This window comes from Monodelphis domestica, chromosome 7, assembly GCF_027887165.1.
Source record: "Monodelphis domestica isolate mMonDom1 chromosome 7, mMonDom1.pri, whole genome shotgun sequence".
Taxonomy (NCBI): domain Eukaryota; kingdom Metazoa; phylum Chordata; class Mammalia; order Didelphimorphia; family Didelphidae; genus Monodelphis; species Monodelphis domestica.
Window position 1 is genome coordinate 184,896,282 of NC_077233.1, and position 15,157 is coordinate 184,911,438.

Consider the following 15,157-nt stretch of genomic DNA (forward strand, 5'->3'; position numbering starts at 1 on the left):
ATTTTTCAAATAAGTACCACATACACTGAAAACAGACTGATGAGTCTTATTCTCTGTTGATCAGAGAAACTGACTTTGTCGTGCTTTTGTCTTTTGGCCAAAGGGAGCATATAGTGGGGCTAGAAAGGCAAGAGTAGAATATTCTGTATATTCCAAAATTTTAACATCTTGGAACAATCCACATTGAGCTTGAAACTCCATTAATCTAGCTCGCTGGCATTTTCTGACTATGGTTTTCTGTAGCTTTTCATTATTTTCCCTGCTCCAATCTGTAAATACAGGCATGGTCCCAAAGGGCTTCTTCTAGTTGTGGTTTATGCAGCTGGCCCCACCCTACCCCTTAGTATGAAAGCCAGTCTCCCCCACCAGAGCTCTACACTTATCTCTGCTTTGAATTGTTTAGTACCTTTTCTTCAAGATGCTAGCTGTGGATTGTAATGTGATTGGTGGTTTCTCCCCCCCTCTTTTTCCACCAGGAAGCATCTCCAGCAGTTCTGCCAAGCTCTTTGAAGTTCCTGATTCATGGTAGCCAACAGTTGGAACGAAGAAAGCAGGGACTCGGATTCAGAGAAATCACCAGACTTGCACCACTTGGAAGCCATACTGTATTTAATTTAATAAAATGTGGTGTGGGCGTGGTTTAAAAACAAAGTATGTCTCCTGAAAAACCAATTTTGTTTTTTTAACTGTCCATTGAATAATCATTGCCACTTTAGAGTGTCATAAATGTATATCTCATTAACTGGTTAGATTTGTTTGTCATGTGAAGCTTTTGCTGTCATAAATGTGAGATCCAATCATCAAATTTCATTGTACTCAAGGCCACCTGAGATGGATGCTGGCTATGAAGTGTGCAGAATGAGCTGCTGGCATTCTCTCTCATGTGCTGTTCCAGGATTTTGTGTTAAGCTCTTTCTTACTTTCTGGGTTATCACACACCTCTTCATATTTGAGCTTTTAGGCAATCGCAACACATGGTCATCAGTCTCACAGTAAATAGACCTATCACAGCCTCACTGCTTTCCACTCATTCCTCAGCCTGAAATCATTGTATTCTCAAGCTTGTTTTTCCAGTAAGAGAATTTCTACCATTGTCAACTCAGAAATGAACCTGACATATCCAACAGCTTTTTGAAATCATCATTTATGAAGTTATGTTTCCGAAGACATGATTTTCTCCTGTGGGATATGGGGACATGAAAGGGTCAGTTGTTTTTTTAAAACACATTTTGCCCATATTCACTCTTTAAATCTTTATCTAGCTTTTGGTGGGAGAGGGGTAATGAAGTGGAGAAAAATCTTTTGATAAAATTGTGTGTGTGTGTGTGTGTGTGTGAGAGAGAGAGAGAGAGAGAGAGAGAGAGAGAGAGAGAGAGAGAGAGAGAGAGAGTGTATCTTTGTATGAAATCTATGACAGACCTACAAAATACACCAGCCCTGACTCTATTAGAAAAAAGTAACTAAACAAAGAAAATACAATAAAATTCCACAGATCTGCTTTAGTCCAGATCAGCTTCAGATCATTGTTAGATATTAAACATTTTTGTATCGTGAAAATAAAAGTGGAAAATGTATTTCCATAAGATGAAAATTAAAGAAATTTCCATAGGACTCAAAAGGTTTTAAATTTTTTTTCCCCTTTTTACTAGCTACATTAGTTGTTTTCTCCCCTTCTTTATATTCTCTTCTATAAGCTACTCCTGAAAATGTTGTCTAAAAAGAAATTACTTAGATTAGTCTTTTGGGATTTTTTTTACCTCTATTCTTGTCTTTGTTATGTTAGGCCAAATTCTCAGCTGTGTTAGCACCAAATCAGCTATGTAGAGTGGTGTCATAGCCCTCTGAGGTCTTTCAGGATAGGACTGTTTGTTAGAAGGAATGACAGGCCTAGAGTTCTCTGTGGACATGGCAGTTTATATTTACACACCATTTTTTTATCTCAAAAAATAATCATAATTTTTCCTTCTCCCCTCCTCACTTCCCAGCCTGGCCAAGTTATCATACTTGGCTTGAGCACACAAGTATGCATTCACTGCCAAAAAGAACCATTCTTAGACAATTCCTATCCACTCTCATTCTACCATTAGCCATGACTCTAGAGGGGAGAAAATCAAAAGGTGGAATAGAGACAAGAAGTAAAGGAAGATATTCAGTGAGAGATCTCAGAAAGAAGCTGCTGGACTTCATTGAACTCAAAATTAAAAAGTAAAACTTAAAAATACAAACAGGGGGTCATAATATTACATCTCATTTTTGTAATGTAATGAAAAAAATTTGGAAATAGCAATTGATGTTCAAAGCTAACTCTACATAAAAGAGACTTATGTATCTGATCATATTTATGTTCGTGCTTCTGTGTTAAATAGCAGTTTTATGGGAATAGACTCTGTCTTAGAATGCTGTTATCATACATAGAGTAGTGATGGAGCCCAGCTATAGATATCTGTGGTTGTATACAGTTTTAGGTACCTTATGGTGTGTCTAATTCTAGGAAAGGTTTCTTTTTAAACCTTAGAAGTAGAGGGCAGCTCTGTGGTTCAGTAGATAGTCAGACCTAGAGATAAGAGGTCCTAGGTTCAAATTTGCCTCAGACACTTTCTAGCTGGGTGTCAAGTCACTTCACCCCCATTGCCTCTCTTCTGCCTTGGAGCTAATAATACGCAGTATTGATTCTGAGATGAAAAGTAAGGGTTTAAAAAAAAGAAAGAAACCTTAGAAGTCATCTAGCTAGCCCAGAGATGTCAGACAGCTGGCTGGTGGATCCACAGCACTCCTGAATTTGACCCGAGCCAGCTTAAAATGTTATTGGTAAATATTTAGCAAAATAAATATTTGGCAAAATAAATATCTACAATAAAGCATAGATATTACTAAGTTTCAGTCCATGGGGATTGTTATGGTTGAACAGCCCTCATTTCTATTTGTGTTAGATACCCCTGATCTAGACCAGCCCCTTTATTTTAAAGAAGAAGAAACTGAGGTCCAAGTAGGCCCATTGCCATCATGGTGGTTTTGAACCCAAGTCCTCTGATTCAAAATCCAGCTTTTGTGGTTCAATGGATAGAGCAAAAGGTCTGCAGTTGGGAATACTAGAATTTGAATGTGACTTCAGACACTTACCAACTATGTGACCCTGGATAAGCCACTTCACCCCTCCCTCGGTTTCCTCATCTGTAAAGTGGCAATAATAATAGCACCTACCTCCCAGGGTTCTTGTGAGGATTAAATGAGATAATATTTGTAAATCGCTTAGCACAGTGCCCAACACATAGTAAGCTCTATATAAATGTTAGCTATTACCTGCAATTACTGTATGACCTTCTGCAAGTTACTCAATCTCTGTGCACCTCAGTTTCCTTATCTGCTAATTGGGAATGATAATCACACCTATCTTAGAGGGTTGTGAAGCTCAAATGAGACAAGTGCTTTGCAAACTTTAAAATGCAATCTCTTTGAGCTATTCTTATGGGTCTTTTTTTTTTCCATTTGGGTAGGAGAGAAGAAGAGAGACAAGAAAGAGGACAAATTACTAGACAGGAAAACCATTGATAACATAGTTAATTGGCAAGCAATTGTTTTTCATTAAAAATAGAAAGGAGTAGACCCATCATTCCAACAGAGTATATTTCCAACGCATACATTTTTAGCCACTTTTCGCATGGTGTAATTTTAAAAAACCAAAGCATTTATGACATAAAAACATTAACCAAACGTGTCCTTAGTTACCACTGCCTGCCAGGCCAGGAAATTCTGTCTCCTGGCATAAAAGACTTGTGAGTATTAAAAATAGATCAATCTTTTTTGGATGCTTTTTATGATCTCATGACGTATTAGGTTTCATTCCTTTGGCGAGGGGGGTGGGGAAGGAGACAGACAGAAAGATGATCAAATGATGTGTGGTGTAAAGCAGCACTTTTGATTCTTTTGAAGAAAAGAAATTAACATGTGTTTGCCCTTTCAGCCTGCCTCATATATCCTTGAGGTGGGCGCTACCCTCACCCTCCTTAGGTGTGTCTTCATCTGTGGAGCCATTTGTATCCTCAAGCCTCCCTCTGTCGGTAACGCTGAGTGCTTGTGACTAGCCATTTGTTGTCAATGGAAGGGCTTCGCATTGGCTAGCTGGGAGAGGCTATTTAGGAGACTGAAGTGCTTTTGACAAGGCAAACTGGATCTGCACCCTGCCCTCCCCCCAAGAAGCTAATTAAAAAACACCATTTACACCTTAGGTTTCCATAATTTTAAGCTATTAGGGAGGGATTGTGAATCGCCATATGGATGTATTTATTTGTTTTATTGCTGTATGCCTGTGTGTGTGTTTTAAGTGAAATACATCATGAAACACTAGATTAAGAAAACTGAAGTCACAGGAAGCAATGCATGTGTGCTAAATGAACCTTTCTAAAGTATACTGTATTATATGGGGAAATGTTATAACCCAATTTCAGGCCAACTTTTCCATGGAAAAATTGTACTGAATAAGGAATACCAGCCAGAGTACAAATGAATCATTTTTAACTTTTACCCTTTTCTACTAGATGGAAGGATGAGAAGCGAGAGCTATTTTCCAAATTTTCTCCAGTGGGTTAATCGTAGCGCTGTGGATCCTTTCCTGCCCACGTGTATTTTTATTTTTGCATGAAGAATCATTTTCGGAATGTGGATCTTGAACATAATAGGCAATTATAAATACGTTAAAGGAATCAACATGGTTCCTAGAACCTTTGCATTTAAAGATGAGGCATTAAAATTTGCTCCTCTGATTATAGTTTGTATTCCCCAGATAAACTGATCAAGCAAAGCATCTTGCTAGGTTGGAACCACTGGTTCCACCCATTAGATTTGTCTCAATCTGCTGAAGAAGGTAAGAGAGGGAGGATGGACAGACAAGGACTTTAAGAGCACTTCTGGTGCTCTGTAGACACAAAAGGCAGCAAGGTAACATTTGCCCAATTGTGAGAACTAAGATATTTTGCATCATTGTAGAAAGGAGAAGCCCAATGGAATTTTCCTGAACTCCATAGCTATAGTCCACAGCCTAAATTTTATCTGATATATATATATATAATAAATAATAAATAAATTAATAATAAATTAATAATAAATAAATAATAAAAAATATATATAACTGATATATATATATGTATATATATACATATATATACATATATATATATCAGTTATATATATTTTTATATATATATATCAGTCAATCCTACAAAATTTTGATGAAGTGCCATGAAAACTAAGCAACCTGAAGTTTTTTTCATCATCATCTTCTCATCTTTCTATTTGAGCCACTCAATCTCCTTGGCTCTTAAAAATCTCCATATCAGTAATTGAGTTTGGAGAAATAAATGTATGACTCACTTGGCTCTTCAGTTTATAAGTTATAAACAGTGGCCAGCTTGCAATATAGATATCTACTGTCACAGGCAATTTTGGAAATCTAAAGAAGACGGCATCCCCGAGTCATAATGCCTTCTCTTCTTAAGTGGGATCTCTGACAGGTATGTAATCCAACACTCTTCCCCTGCAAACATTTGCTGCAGGTTTTCTTCTGCTACTTTCCAATACAAGGGGAATCGGAAGCTGGCGGGCTTCTTCTGGAAGGGAGATACTAGACAAAGAGATGGGGGGAAAAAGAATGGTTGAAGAAGAGAGGTGGGAAAGAGGGTTGTCTAGTATTCTCTTTCTTCATGGCTCCGTGATACACCTGTGAACTTGGGGCATGTTTTAGGATCCTAGGCCCTGGGGTCCGGCTGTCTTCATGCACATTTTCCTCTATTTATAGAATGGTATATAACATTATTTGAATATAGCTATATGACTTTAACAATTAACCTACAAATTGAATGCATTCATAGATGCCATGCATTCTCCCTTTCCCTTACATCCTAACCTCCACCCCTTTAATTGTCAAAAATAAATGACAAAACCCAAGGCATCTTTGTGTCTTCACTACAGATCCTTGCCCTACTCAGAACAGAAGGGGGCTGGGGGCAGGGAATCACCAGGGAAAGCATTCTGTTTTTAAGGTATGCCAAATGCTAAACAAAGGTCCTGTCATAGCAGGAGGCCTGGTTGTTCTCATGGTGGAGCTGTTGCTAATTATGAACAACCCTTTCCTTCAAGCAGATCTGTAAATCTTCAACAGTGATGTCCTAAACCTAACAGGAAGAGGTAGGGCAGAGTAGGACTGTGGGTGTAATTTGAAACAAGAAAGTCTCTTCCCTCAATACTGAGATGGATCTGTGATTTCAGCAATTTGGACATTCCCTCCGGTGATGCTGATGGCAACTCAGCCCTACCTGCCCCTTCCAGGTGACTTGTCCTATCCACCACAGGAAGTTTTACCCAGTATTGGGGGGGAGGGGGGGCTCTACTGACATTGTGAGGATACCTATGGGGTACCCAGCACACCTCAGCCACATAACCAGGTCTGGTTTTTTATTGTAATTCTTGGAATCTTATTTGTTTTATGTTGCAACTTCCTGCAATTTCAGCATTAGAGTTTACTTCCTATGAATTGTGTTGTCTTTCCAAGGCCATCTTTTAACAGCAAGGAGGCTCAGTGGATTGAGAGCCAGGCCTAGAGATGGAAGGTTCATATGTGGCCTCAGACACTTCCTAGCTGCCTAGTCCTTTCCTCTCCTGTCTTGGAAGCAATACATGGTATTGATTTGAAAACAGAAGGTGAGGATTTTAAAAAAATAAAATGCAAGAACCCTTAGGAAAGCCAGCATTGAATTATTAACGTGAATTTTGTGATCCTTTAATGGTAAGAGATATTCAGGGGTACCTTGAGAAGCCTGGCTATCTGGAGAGGGCTGTCAGATTATGGAAGCTGGAGCACAGTTAAAGCTTCACGATTTTGTTATTCAGTCATTCCATCATGTCCAGTTCTTTGTGACTCCATGGACCATAGCTAGCCACTGGGTTTTCTTGGCAAGGATACTAGAGTAGTTTCCTGTTTCCTTCTCCAGTGGATCCTTTTGTCAGGCAATTAGATGAAGTGATTTGCCTAGTGTCACACAGCTAGGGTATGTCTGAAGCTGGATTTGAACTCTGGTCTTCCTGACTCCAGGCATCATGTTCTAATCACTGAGCCACAGCTATCTTTTGAAACATCACAGTTTTACTTAGGGTCAGACCTGCAGCCTAATATTGAAGGGTGCATCTGAGAATCTCCAAGGTGTCTCTTTGTTCTGTATGGTCCAACAGCATCATTCAGTAAAGGTATATAAAGCCCATCAGGGCTAGGCCTGAAGTGTTAGGCTAGTCTTGCCACCCAGGACAAAGCCCCCATTTGCAGCCCCCTTTAAAAACAGAACCCTTACTTTCTGTGCTGGTAACAACTCTAAGCCAGAAGGCAAAGACTAGGCAAATAGGATTAAGTGACTTATCCAGGGTCCCTCAGGAAGTGTCTGAGGTCAGATTTGAACCTAGCTCCTCCCAGTTCCAGGCCTGGATTTCTATCCACGAGCCCCACTATTTGGAGCTTTTAAGAGAGACATTCATAATGGTGAAACCGAGACTCCAAATATTTTCCCTCAGGGGGTTGGGAAGGAGAAAGGGAAGCCAAATGAAATGTGCACAGGCATCCAGATGCGTGGAGGAAATTTGCAGGCTCTTCCAAAAGTTCTGTTTGCAATGAGAAACCAACCTTGGCATGCTCCAGATCTTTCTGTATTGTAAAAATAGGCCAATGTGCTGAGAAGTGGCTAAGTTCTGAAAGCAAACATACTTTATCAGAAGAATAATTATAGCTCATTGCTGTGGTGCTATATGCTTTCCTGCAGCAACATTATAAGCTACAAGAATTAATATATCCATTTTACAGGTAGAAATTGAGGCTTAGAAAGGGGAAATGACTTACTTAAAGTCATAGTGTCAAAGTTAGCACTTCACACCAAGCCCAATGGAAGTGGAGCACTCTTGAGTAATGGTGAGATCTGAGCACAGCCTTCCAATCAATATCAGAAATTGACTAAAAATCAAAGCAGCTTACCCTGTACTGTACTTTTTTTTTATCTACCTGCTAAAAAATTAAGTGAATTTAAAAAGCAACAGAAGTTTGACTATCACTCTACTAGAGAAAATGATGCCCCTGATGGGAAAGAAATTACTTCAGGCTAAACCAAAAAAATAAAAAACTTCCTGGACCTCAGGCGTCCTGAATCCTGCCAGTTTGTGATGAAGGTAATTGTTTGAAGTGTCTGTCTTTGGGGAAGTGGTGAGAAAGAAGCTCAGGAACAGCTAGTTCTGTTTTGCTTCTGGATTTGTAGCTTTCCATTTCACTAAAAATGAAATGTTACTTTAAAAGAGTAACAGAAGAGACAAACCTAGAGGCTAGAGTGGGAGAAGAGAGACTAGTAATCTTCATATATGTCCTGCCACCCACAACTACCCCTCTGGCTAGCAAACTCCCCCTACCTGTTACTCTCCTTATTTTGGTTACTTAAATACTGCTTACCTAGCAGTAAATGACTCCTTAATTCCAATTTATCCCACCCAATCCCAGATTCCCATGTTCCACTCCAACTCTGCCCACCCCATCCACTGTGCCCTCAGCAATTCCCCATCCACAATGAACTAATTTCTTTTTTCTAAGCCTTTCTGTCCTAGTAACAACTTAGGACACAAGGGTAAGTGCTAGCCAGTGGGGATTAAGTGACTTGCCCAAAGTCACACAGCTAGGAAGTGTCTGAGGCCAGATTTGAATTGAGGTCCTGACTCCAGGCCTGGCTCTCTATCCACTGAGCCACCCAGCTGCCCTATTAAATGCATTTTAATCCATTAATTCCTATACCTGTAATCTACTTATGCTTCCGAAAACTTGGCCATCCCCAGAAGACTGTGCATCCCTGGCCACCTTTTCTAGCATCAATTCTGTTTTCAGGCATAATGATTAGCACTTTCTTAAAAAAAAAAATCTTCCTCTTCCTTGTTTACCTTTTCATGTTTCTCTTTAGTTTTATATTTGGACATCAAATTTTCCATTTAGTTCTGGACTTTTCTTTACAAATACTTGGAAATCTTCTATTTTGTTAAATGTCTATACCTTTCCCTGGAAGTATATAGTCAGTTTTGATGGATAGGTGATCTTTGGTTGTAGGACCAATTCTCTTACCTTTCAGAATATCATATTCTAAGCCTTTGTGGTCCTTTATTATTGAGGCTACCAGATCCTGTGTAATCCTGATTGATATCCCTTGATATCTGAATTGTCTCTGGCTTCTTGTAATATTTTCTCCTTAGCATGGAAGTTCTTGAATTTGGTAATTATATTCCTGGGGTTTGTCTTTTGAGGATTTAATGTAGATTTATGAACTCTTTCAATGTCTGTTTGGCGCTCTTGTTAAAGAATATCAGGGCAGTTTTCTTGGATAATTTCTTGTAATATGATGTCAAGGTGTCTGTTTATTTCCAGGTTTTCAGGTAGACCTATGATTCTCAATTGTCTCTGCTGGACCTGTTTTCCAAGTCAGTCATTTTCTCAGTGACATATTTCATGTTTCCTTCTAATTTGTCATTCTTTTGACTTTGCTTTATTAATTCTTGCTTCCTTGTGAGATCATTAGCCTCTACTTGCCCAATTCTAGTCTTTAAAGACTGATTTTCGCCTAAGATCTTTTGATTTTCCTTTTTGGTTTGGCCTATCTTGCTTTTCATGGCTTCCAGCAGGTCTCCAATTTGCTTATTTTATTTCTGGTATTCTTTTTCCAGGTGGGAGATTCTGTCTTTTTGAAGTATTTCCCACTTCTCTTGCCAAGTTTCTTCTATCTTTCTCACTTGGTTCATAATATAAAATCTGAGCTTCTCAAGAGCTTGTGATAAATTTCCGGTTTGTTGTTGTTTTTTTTTGGAAGGTTTGGATGTGTTTGTCATTTGTCATCTTTTTCTTTTCTTTTCTTTTTTTTTTGAAGGTTTGGATATGTTTGTTTGTCATCTTTTTCTTTTCTTTCTTTTTTTTTGGTAGTTTAGATTGTAGTTCTTGGGTGTTGGTGGCCATTGCTATGTTAGTTTTTTCTTCCCTTCCCAGTCAGAAGTGTGAGTGAAGAGGGTAAACAGGTCTTTGTATCAAGCTACAGAGCTGTTTTTGTCCTGAAGCTATTTTTCAGTCTCTACTGTGTCTGCTGTGTGCAGCCTCTCTCTGCCCTATCTCTGTACCCAATCTACACATTCCTCAGCCTCCTGGGGTCCCAAGTCTCACTGCTCTTTGGGGTAAGTCTTTGGTGTTCTCAACCAGCCCCCAAGAACCTAGAGATTGCCCCACACTCACTTTGACTCTGGTGCCATAGGTGGAGTGGAGATGTGGAAATTAGCTCACACTTTGGTAGGAGTAATTTTACCCCCTTATAGTATGGAAATGCCCAAACCCTGCCTACCTTCAAGGCTGCACCCTATGGAAGAGTCCTTTAATTCATCTGATTTTGGTTTTTGTCCTTTTGAGGCACTTTATATTGGTAAGTGGTGAGGAGAGGAAGACCTTGCTTCTACTCTGCAGCCATCTTAGCCCAGAAGTCTGATTAGCATTTTCTACATCACTCATCACACTCATCTTGGAGAGAGTGAGAGCTGAAATACTCATTGCTCCTCACTGCCACTTCTTGACTAGTCCTTGGCCACCATCACTCAGCAACCTCTCCTTTGAAGTTCATTCTCTTGAAAAAAAATTTTTTTCACTCTACACAGAACACAATGATTGTTGTCTGCCAGCCCCCGATTCATTCTCCCTACTTTCTCAAGGAACGCCATACCTGAGGTCAATGTCTTTCCTACTCAATTCTTGCTTTTTTTTTTACCAGAGAACTTAGACATTGGTATTGATGTTCCCTCAGATATTAACTGCCCAATCCAGCAGTGTCCTTAGATCTCATGATGGACTTTGTTTCCTCACCCTACCTTGGTCTTCATGCACACGAATGGCTACACCCCAGATCTCACCATAATGCATGAGCCTCCACTCCCACGGATCAAAACCTCTGACATCTATCTCCCTGACCACACCCTTTTCAATAAAGATGTACATACATATATGGGTGTATGCCTGTGTGTATGAACATGTTGTCTTCTCCCCAATAAAATGCAAGCTCTTTAAGAGCAAGGATCATTTCAAATTGCTTGTCTGTGTCCCCAGGGCCTTTTGGGCCATAGTTGAACCTTAGTAAATGCTTGCTGATTGAACAGAAAGAAAGGTTATGGGTAAGGACAACATAGGGAAAAGAGCTCTGAATCTGAAGTTAATGCACCTGAATCTTAATAACAGCAGCTCTGCAACTCACTTCTGGGTCTTGACCTCTGGAATCAGGCTAGATGACTTTTGAGGCCCTTCCCAATATAACTAATAATAGTAGCATTTCAAGGTTTGCCTCATTTGATGCTCATCACAACCCTAGGAGGTAGTTGCTATTATTATCCCTATTTATAAAGGAGGGAATTGAGTCCAGTAGGAATTGGGACTAGCTCAGGGTCATATGGCTAGAAGTGTATAAGGCAGAATCCCAACCCAGGACTTTCTGATCCCAAGTCCTAGTGCTCTATCCACCGTACTACCAAGCTGCCTCTGTAATCTCATGAACATCAGATCAACCACCTCCCGCCTTAGGGGGCTCTCTAGAATGGTGCTCTGAAAGGCATTTGTCCAATGTAGCTTCCTGGAGCATATTCTGGCTCAAGGATTCTACAGCTGTTTACTCACTTCCAGCATATGAGCCTACTACTTCTTCCTACTAACTATAGCTGACTATTTTCCTCTCTAAACTGTGGTCATGGTTTCCCTTTTGCAGTGAGGGAATGAGAGTCAGTCCATTCCATGTGTTGTTCAGTCATTCAGTTGTATCCAACTCCATGTGACCCCAAGGACTTTTGTCCATGAAGTTTTCTTGAAGATACTAGAGTGGTTTGCCCATGCACTCCCATTATACAGATAAAGAACTGAGGCAAATAGGGGTTAAATGACTTGTCCATGGTATCTGAAGTCAGATTTAAACTCAGATCTTCCTGGCTCCAAGCCCAGTGCTCTATCCACTGCACCACTTGGTTGCTCCCACTCCACATATTGTTCAACTGCCAAAGTACTGAGCAGAGCCAAAATATTGAACTCTAAGCCCCTGACTTTGAGTCCAAGGCAATGGCCATCCCTCCATATCTTATTTGTAGCAATAGGGCAACATTCTGTTGTTGCATATGAGTAAAAGTAGATGTGGGCAGGCAGCATGAAGAGAGATCAGTCCACTAGGCAGAGAGAAAAAAAATACCCCAGAGTTCCTTCCACGGGATACATAAACCATGTGGGAAGAAATGTTTTATTTCTAGACCAATATCTTACACCATTTACTAAGATCAAAATGAATACAAAATGAAAAAGGAGATATAAGCAAATTAGAAGAACAGGGAACATATTACCTATTAGATTTGTGGATAGGAGAGGAATTTTTGAGTAAGTGAGGTTTGTGAGATGTAAAATGGATAATTTTGAGTACATTAAATTGAAATGTTTTTGTACAAATAAAACAAATGTTGCCAAGATCAGAAGGAAAGCAGAAAATTGTGGAAATTTTTCCATAGACATAGACCTTGGATAGAGGTCATATATTTAAAATTTATAAGAACTTTGTCAAATTTATGGGAATAAAAGCCACCCTCCAGTTGATAAATGGGCAAAAGATATGAACAATTTTCAGAGGAAGAAATCAAAGCTATACACGGCCATATGGGGGAAAAATGCTATAAATCACTACTGATAAGGGAAATGTAAACCAAAATAATTCTGAAGTTATCATCTCAAACCCATCAGATGACTAAAATGACAAAAGGGCAAAATGTCAGAGGGAATATGCGAAAGTGGGGACACTAATACATGGTTGGTGGAACTGTGAAGTGAACCAACCATTTTGGAGAGTAATTTGGAATTACACCCAGAAAGCTTTAAAACTGTGTATACTCTTAGATCTGTCTATTATCGATTTCCCAAGGAAATTAGGGGAAAATGAAAAGAACCTATATGTTCCAAAATATTTATAGCAGCTCTTGTGATGGCAAAGAACTGGAAATTGAGGGGATGCCCATCAACTGAGGAATGACTAAACAAACTGTGGTATATGGTTGTGATGGAATACTACCGCACTGTAAGAAACAATGAGCCGATTAATTTTTTAAATACTTGGAAAGAACTACATGAGATAATGAAGTGAAACAAGTAGATTATTATAAGAGAATATTATAAATAGCTACAGATTTAATATTTGAAAAATGGCTTGTGAAATCTTCATCTCCAGACAATGAACTGAAAAATTGACACAAGAAAGCTATAATCTACATATACATATCTATTTGTCAGATAATGCCTTCTATGGTGTGGGGAGGGGAGGGATGAGCTGAAATGCCTGGAAATAATTCTATGAATAAAAAAAAAGATTTTTTAAAAAAAGAAATGTTTTATTTCGTAAAGAGCATGAAATAAAACAAAGCAAGCAGTCTTTTTGGTGTTTTGTTTTTATTTTTTCGTGGACGCATTTCAACATCTATTATTCTGAATATAATTGAAGGATTATGTACACATTATTAGGTCAGGTACTTAGACCACATGTAGGTATGGAGTCTGAGTTTTTCTTGGGGGAAAGAGACTGATAAATGCCAGGTTTCTGACTAGTCGATAAGCTTTTGGCCCCCTTTTATTTCCTCATGTTAGGCTATATTTTCCTTGTTTACTTTTGACTCTAAGTTATACACGGATTTTGTTCATCCAGTTGACTCCTTCATGCGTAATACATGGGTGACTCTTATATACTTATTGATTGGATCATTGATTTGTCAAGCCTCAAGTCACATTGGTATAGAACAAGCAATTTTAGAAAGAAACCAATACCGCCACCTCCCAACAAGAGCCACAGCACTATTCTTCAGAGAGAGTCGGATTCTGAATTGAGACTGAAGGGACCCTCCAGGCGTCTCATCCAACCCTTTTGTTTTATAGATGAGAAGACTGAGGCCCAGAGGAGTTAAGTAGCTTCCCTAAGGCCACGAAGGTAGAGCAGGGATGGGATTTGAAACCCATCTGACGTCCAATCCAGGATTCTTTCTTCTTTGTCACCTGCCTCTTGTCTTAAGTTGGGGGAAGAAGGCCTGAATGTGAATCCTCAACATAGACACTTTCTTTCTGTGTAATCCTAACCAAGCCCTTTAACCTTGTAGCCTTAGTGTCCTCATCTATAAAATGGGAATAATAATAGGGTCCTAAAAATCAGACATGAATGCAGAGCACTCTGCAAACCTTAGATCTCATTCATCATTGTCTCAGACACATCCAGCTCTTCGTGGCCCCATTTGGGGTTTTCTCGGCCAAGACAAGTGTAGTGGTTCTCCATTTCCTTCTTCAGCTTATTTTTCAGATGGGGAAACAGAGGCAAGCAGGATTGAGTGACTTGCCTAAGGTCATGCGGCTAGTAAGCATCTGAGATTTGGACTTAGAAAGAGGAGCCTTCCTGACTTCCTAGCCTGACACTCTATTCACAGTGCCCATAGCATCAATTGTTCAAGAATTAGTCAGTCCACCAGCATGAGCTTTGAGGCCTGTTTTCCAGTTCTCCATCTTGGTGGATGGTCAGAAAATGAACTCTGGCCAGGGGCCAGCTCTGGGGGGAGGGAAGGGGGCGGTGCTGGGCCCCTTGACCCCTCTTTTCTCTCTGCCTCTGCCAGGAGTAAGCAAGCCTTGTTCCCCCTCCACTCCCCTGCCCTAGTGACCCGCAAGCTCAAAGTCACTGGTCCTTGGCAGAGCAGATCCCCCAGCTAGTCTGTCAGTGAAAGGCGTCAGCGTAGTCAGAGGCTTCTCCAGGATCCAGAATTGAATTGAATTCAACAAGCATCCATCCAGGGCCTCCTCAGAGGGAGGTGGGAGGCCAAAAGGAAATAACGGTAAATACGAGGTGGGGGTGGGGGGCGCTGAGGGCTCCCCGCTGGAAGGGGAGGTCAGGAAAGGCTGTTGGCATGAAGAAGGGAAGATTCTAGGAGCAGGGAGGAGGAGGCCACCCATGCCGGGCCTGGGCAGCCTGGGCCGGTGACCCGGGAAGAGCTTGAACGTGAAGAGGCCGCTTGTGGGAGCGAGAGTCCCCGGGAGGCCCCATTCTGGAGACGGGTCTGGCACTGCTAAGAAGCA

At 40.2% G+C, this 15,157-nt stretch overlaps 1 protein-coding gene across 2 annotated transcripts in view; it reads left to right on the forward strand.

Annotated features, from left to right (window-relative positions):
* The window catches only part of PARN (poly(A)-specific ribonuclease), a 217,079-nt gene extending 216,428 nt beyond the window's left edge, over window positions 1-651 (forward strand). For both annotated transcript variants that reach the window (XM_007498625.3, XM_056806156.1), the window contains one exon: window positions 477-651. In XM_007498625.3, coding sequence (XP_007498687.1) covers window positions 477-529 — 53 coding nt within the window. In that variant the 3' untranslated portion in view covers window positions 530-651. The remainder of the gene's footprint in view (window positions 1-476) is intronic.
* Window positions 652-15,157: the final 14,506 nt, after the last annotated feature.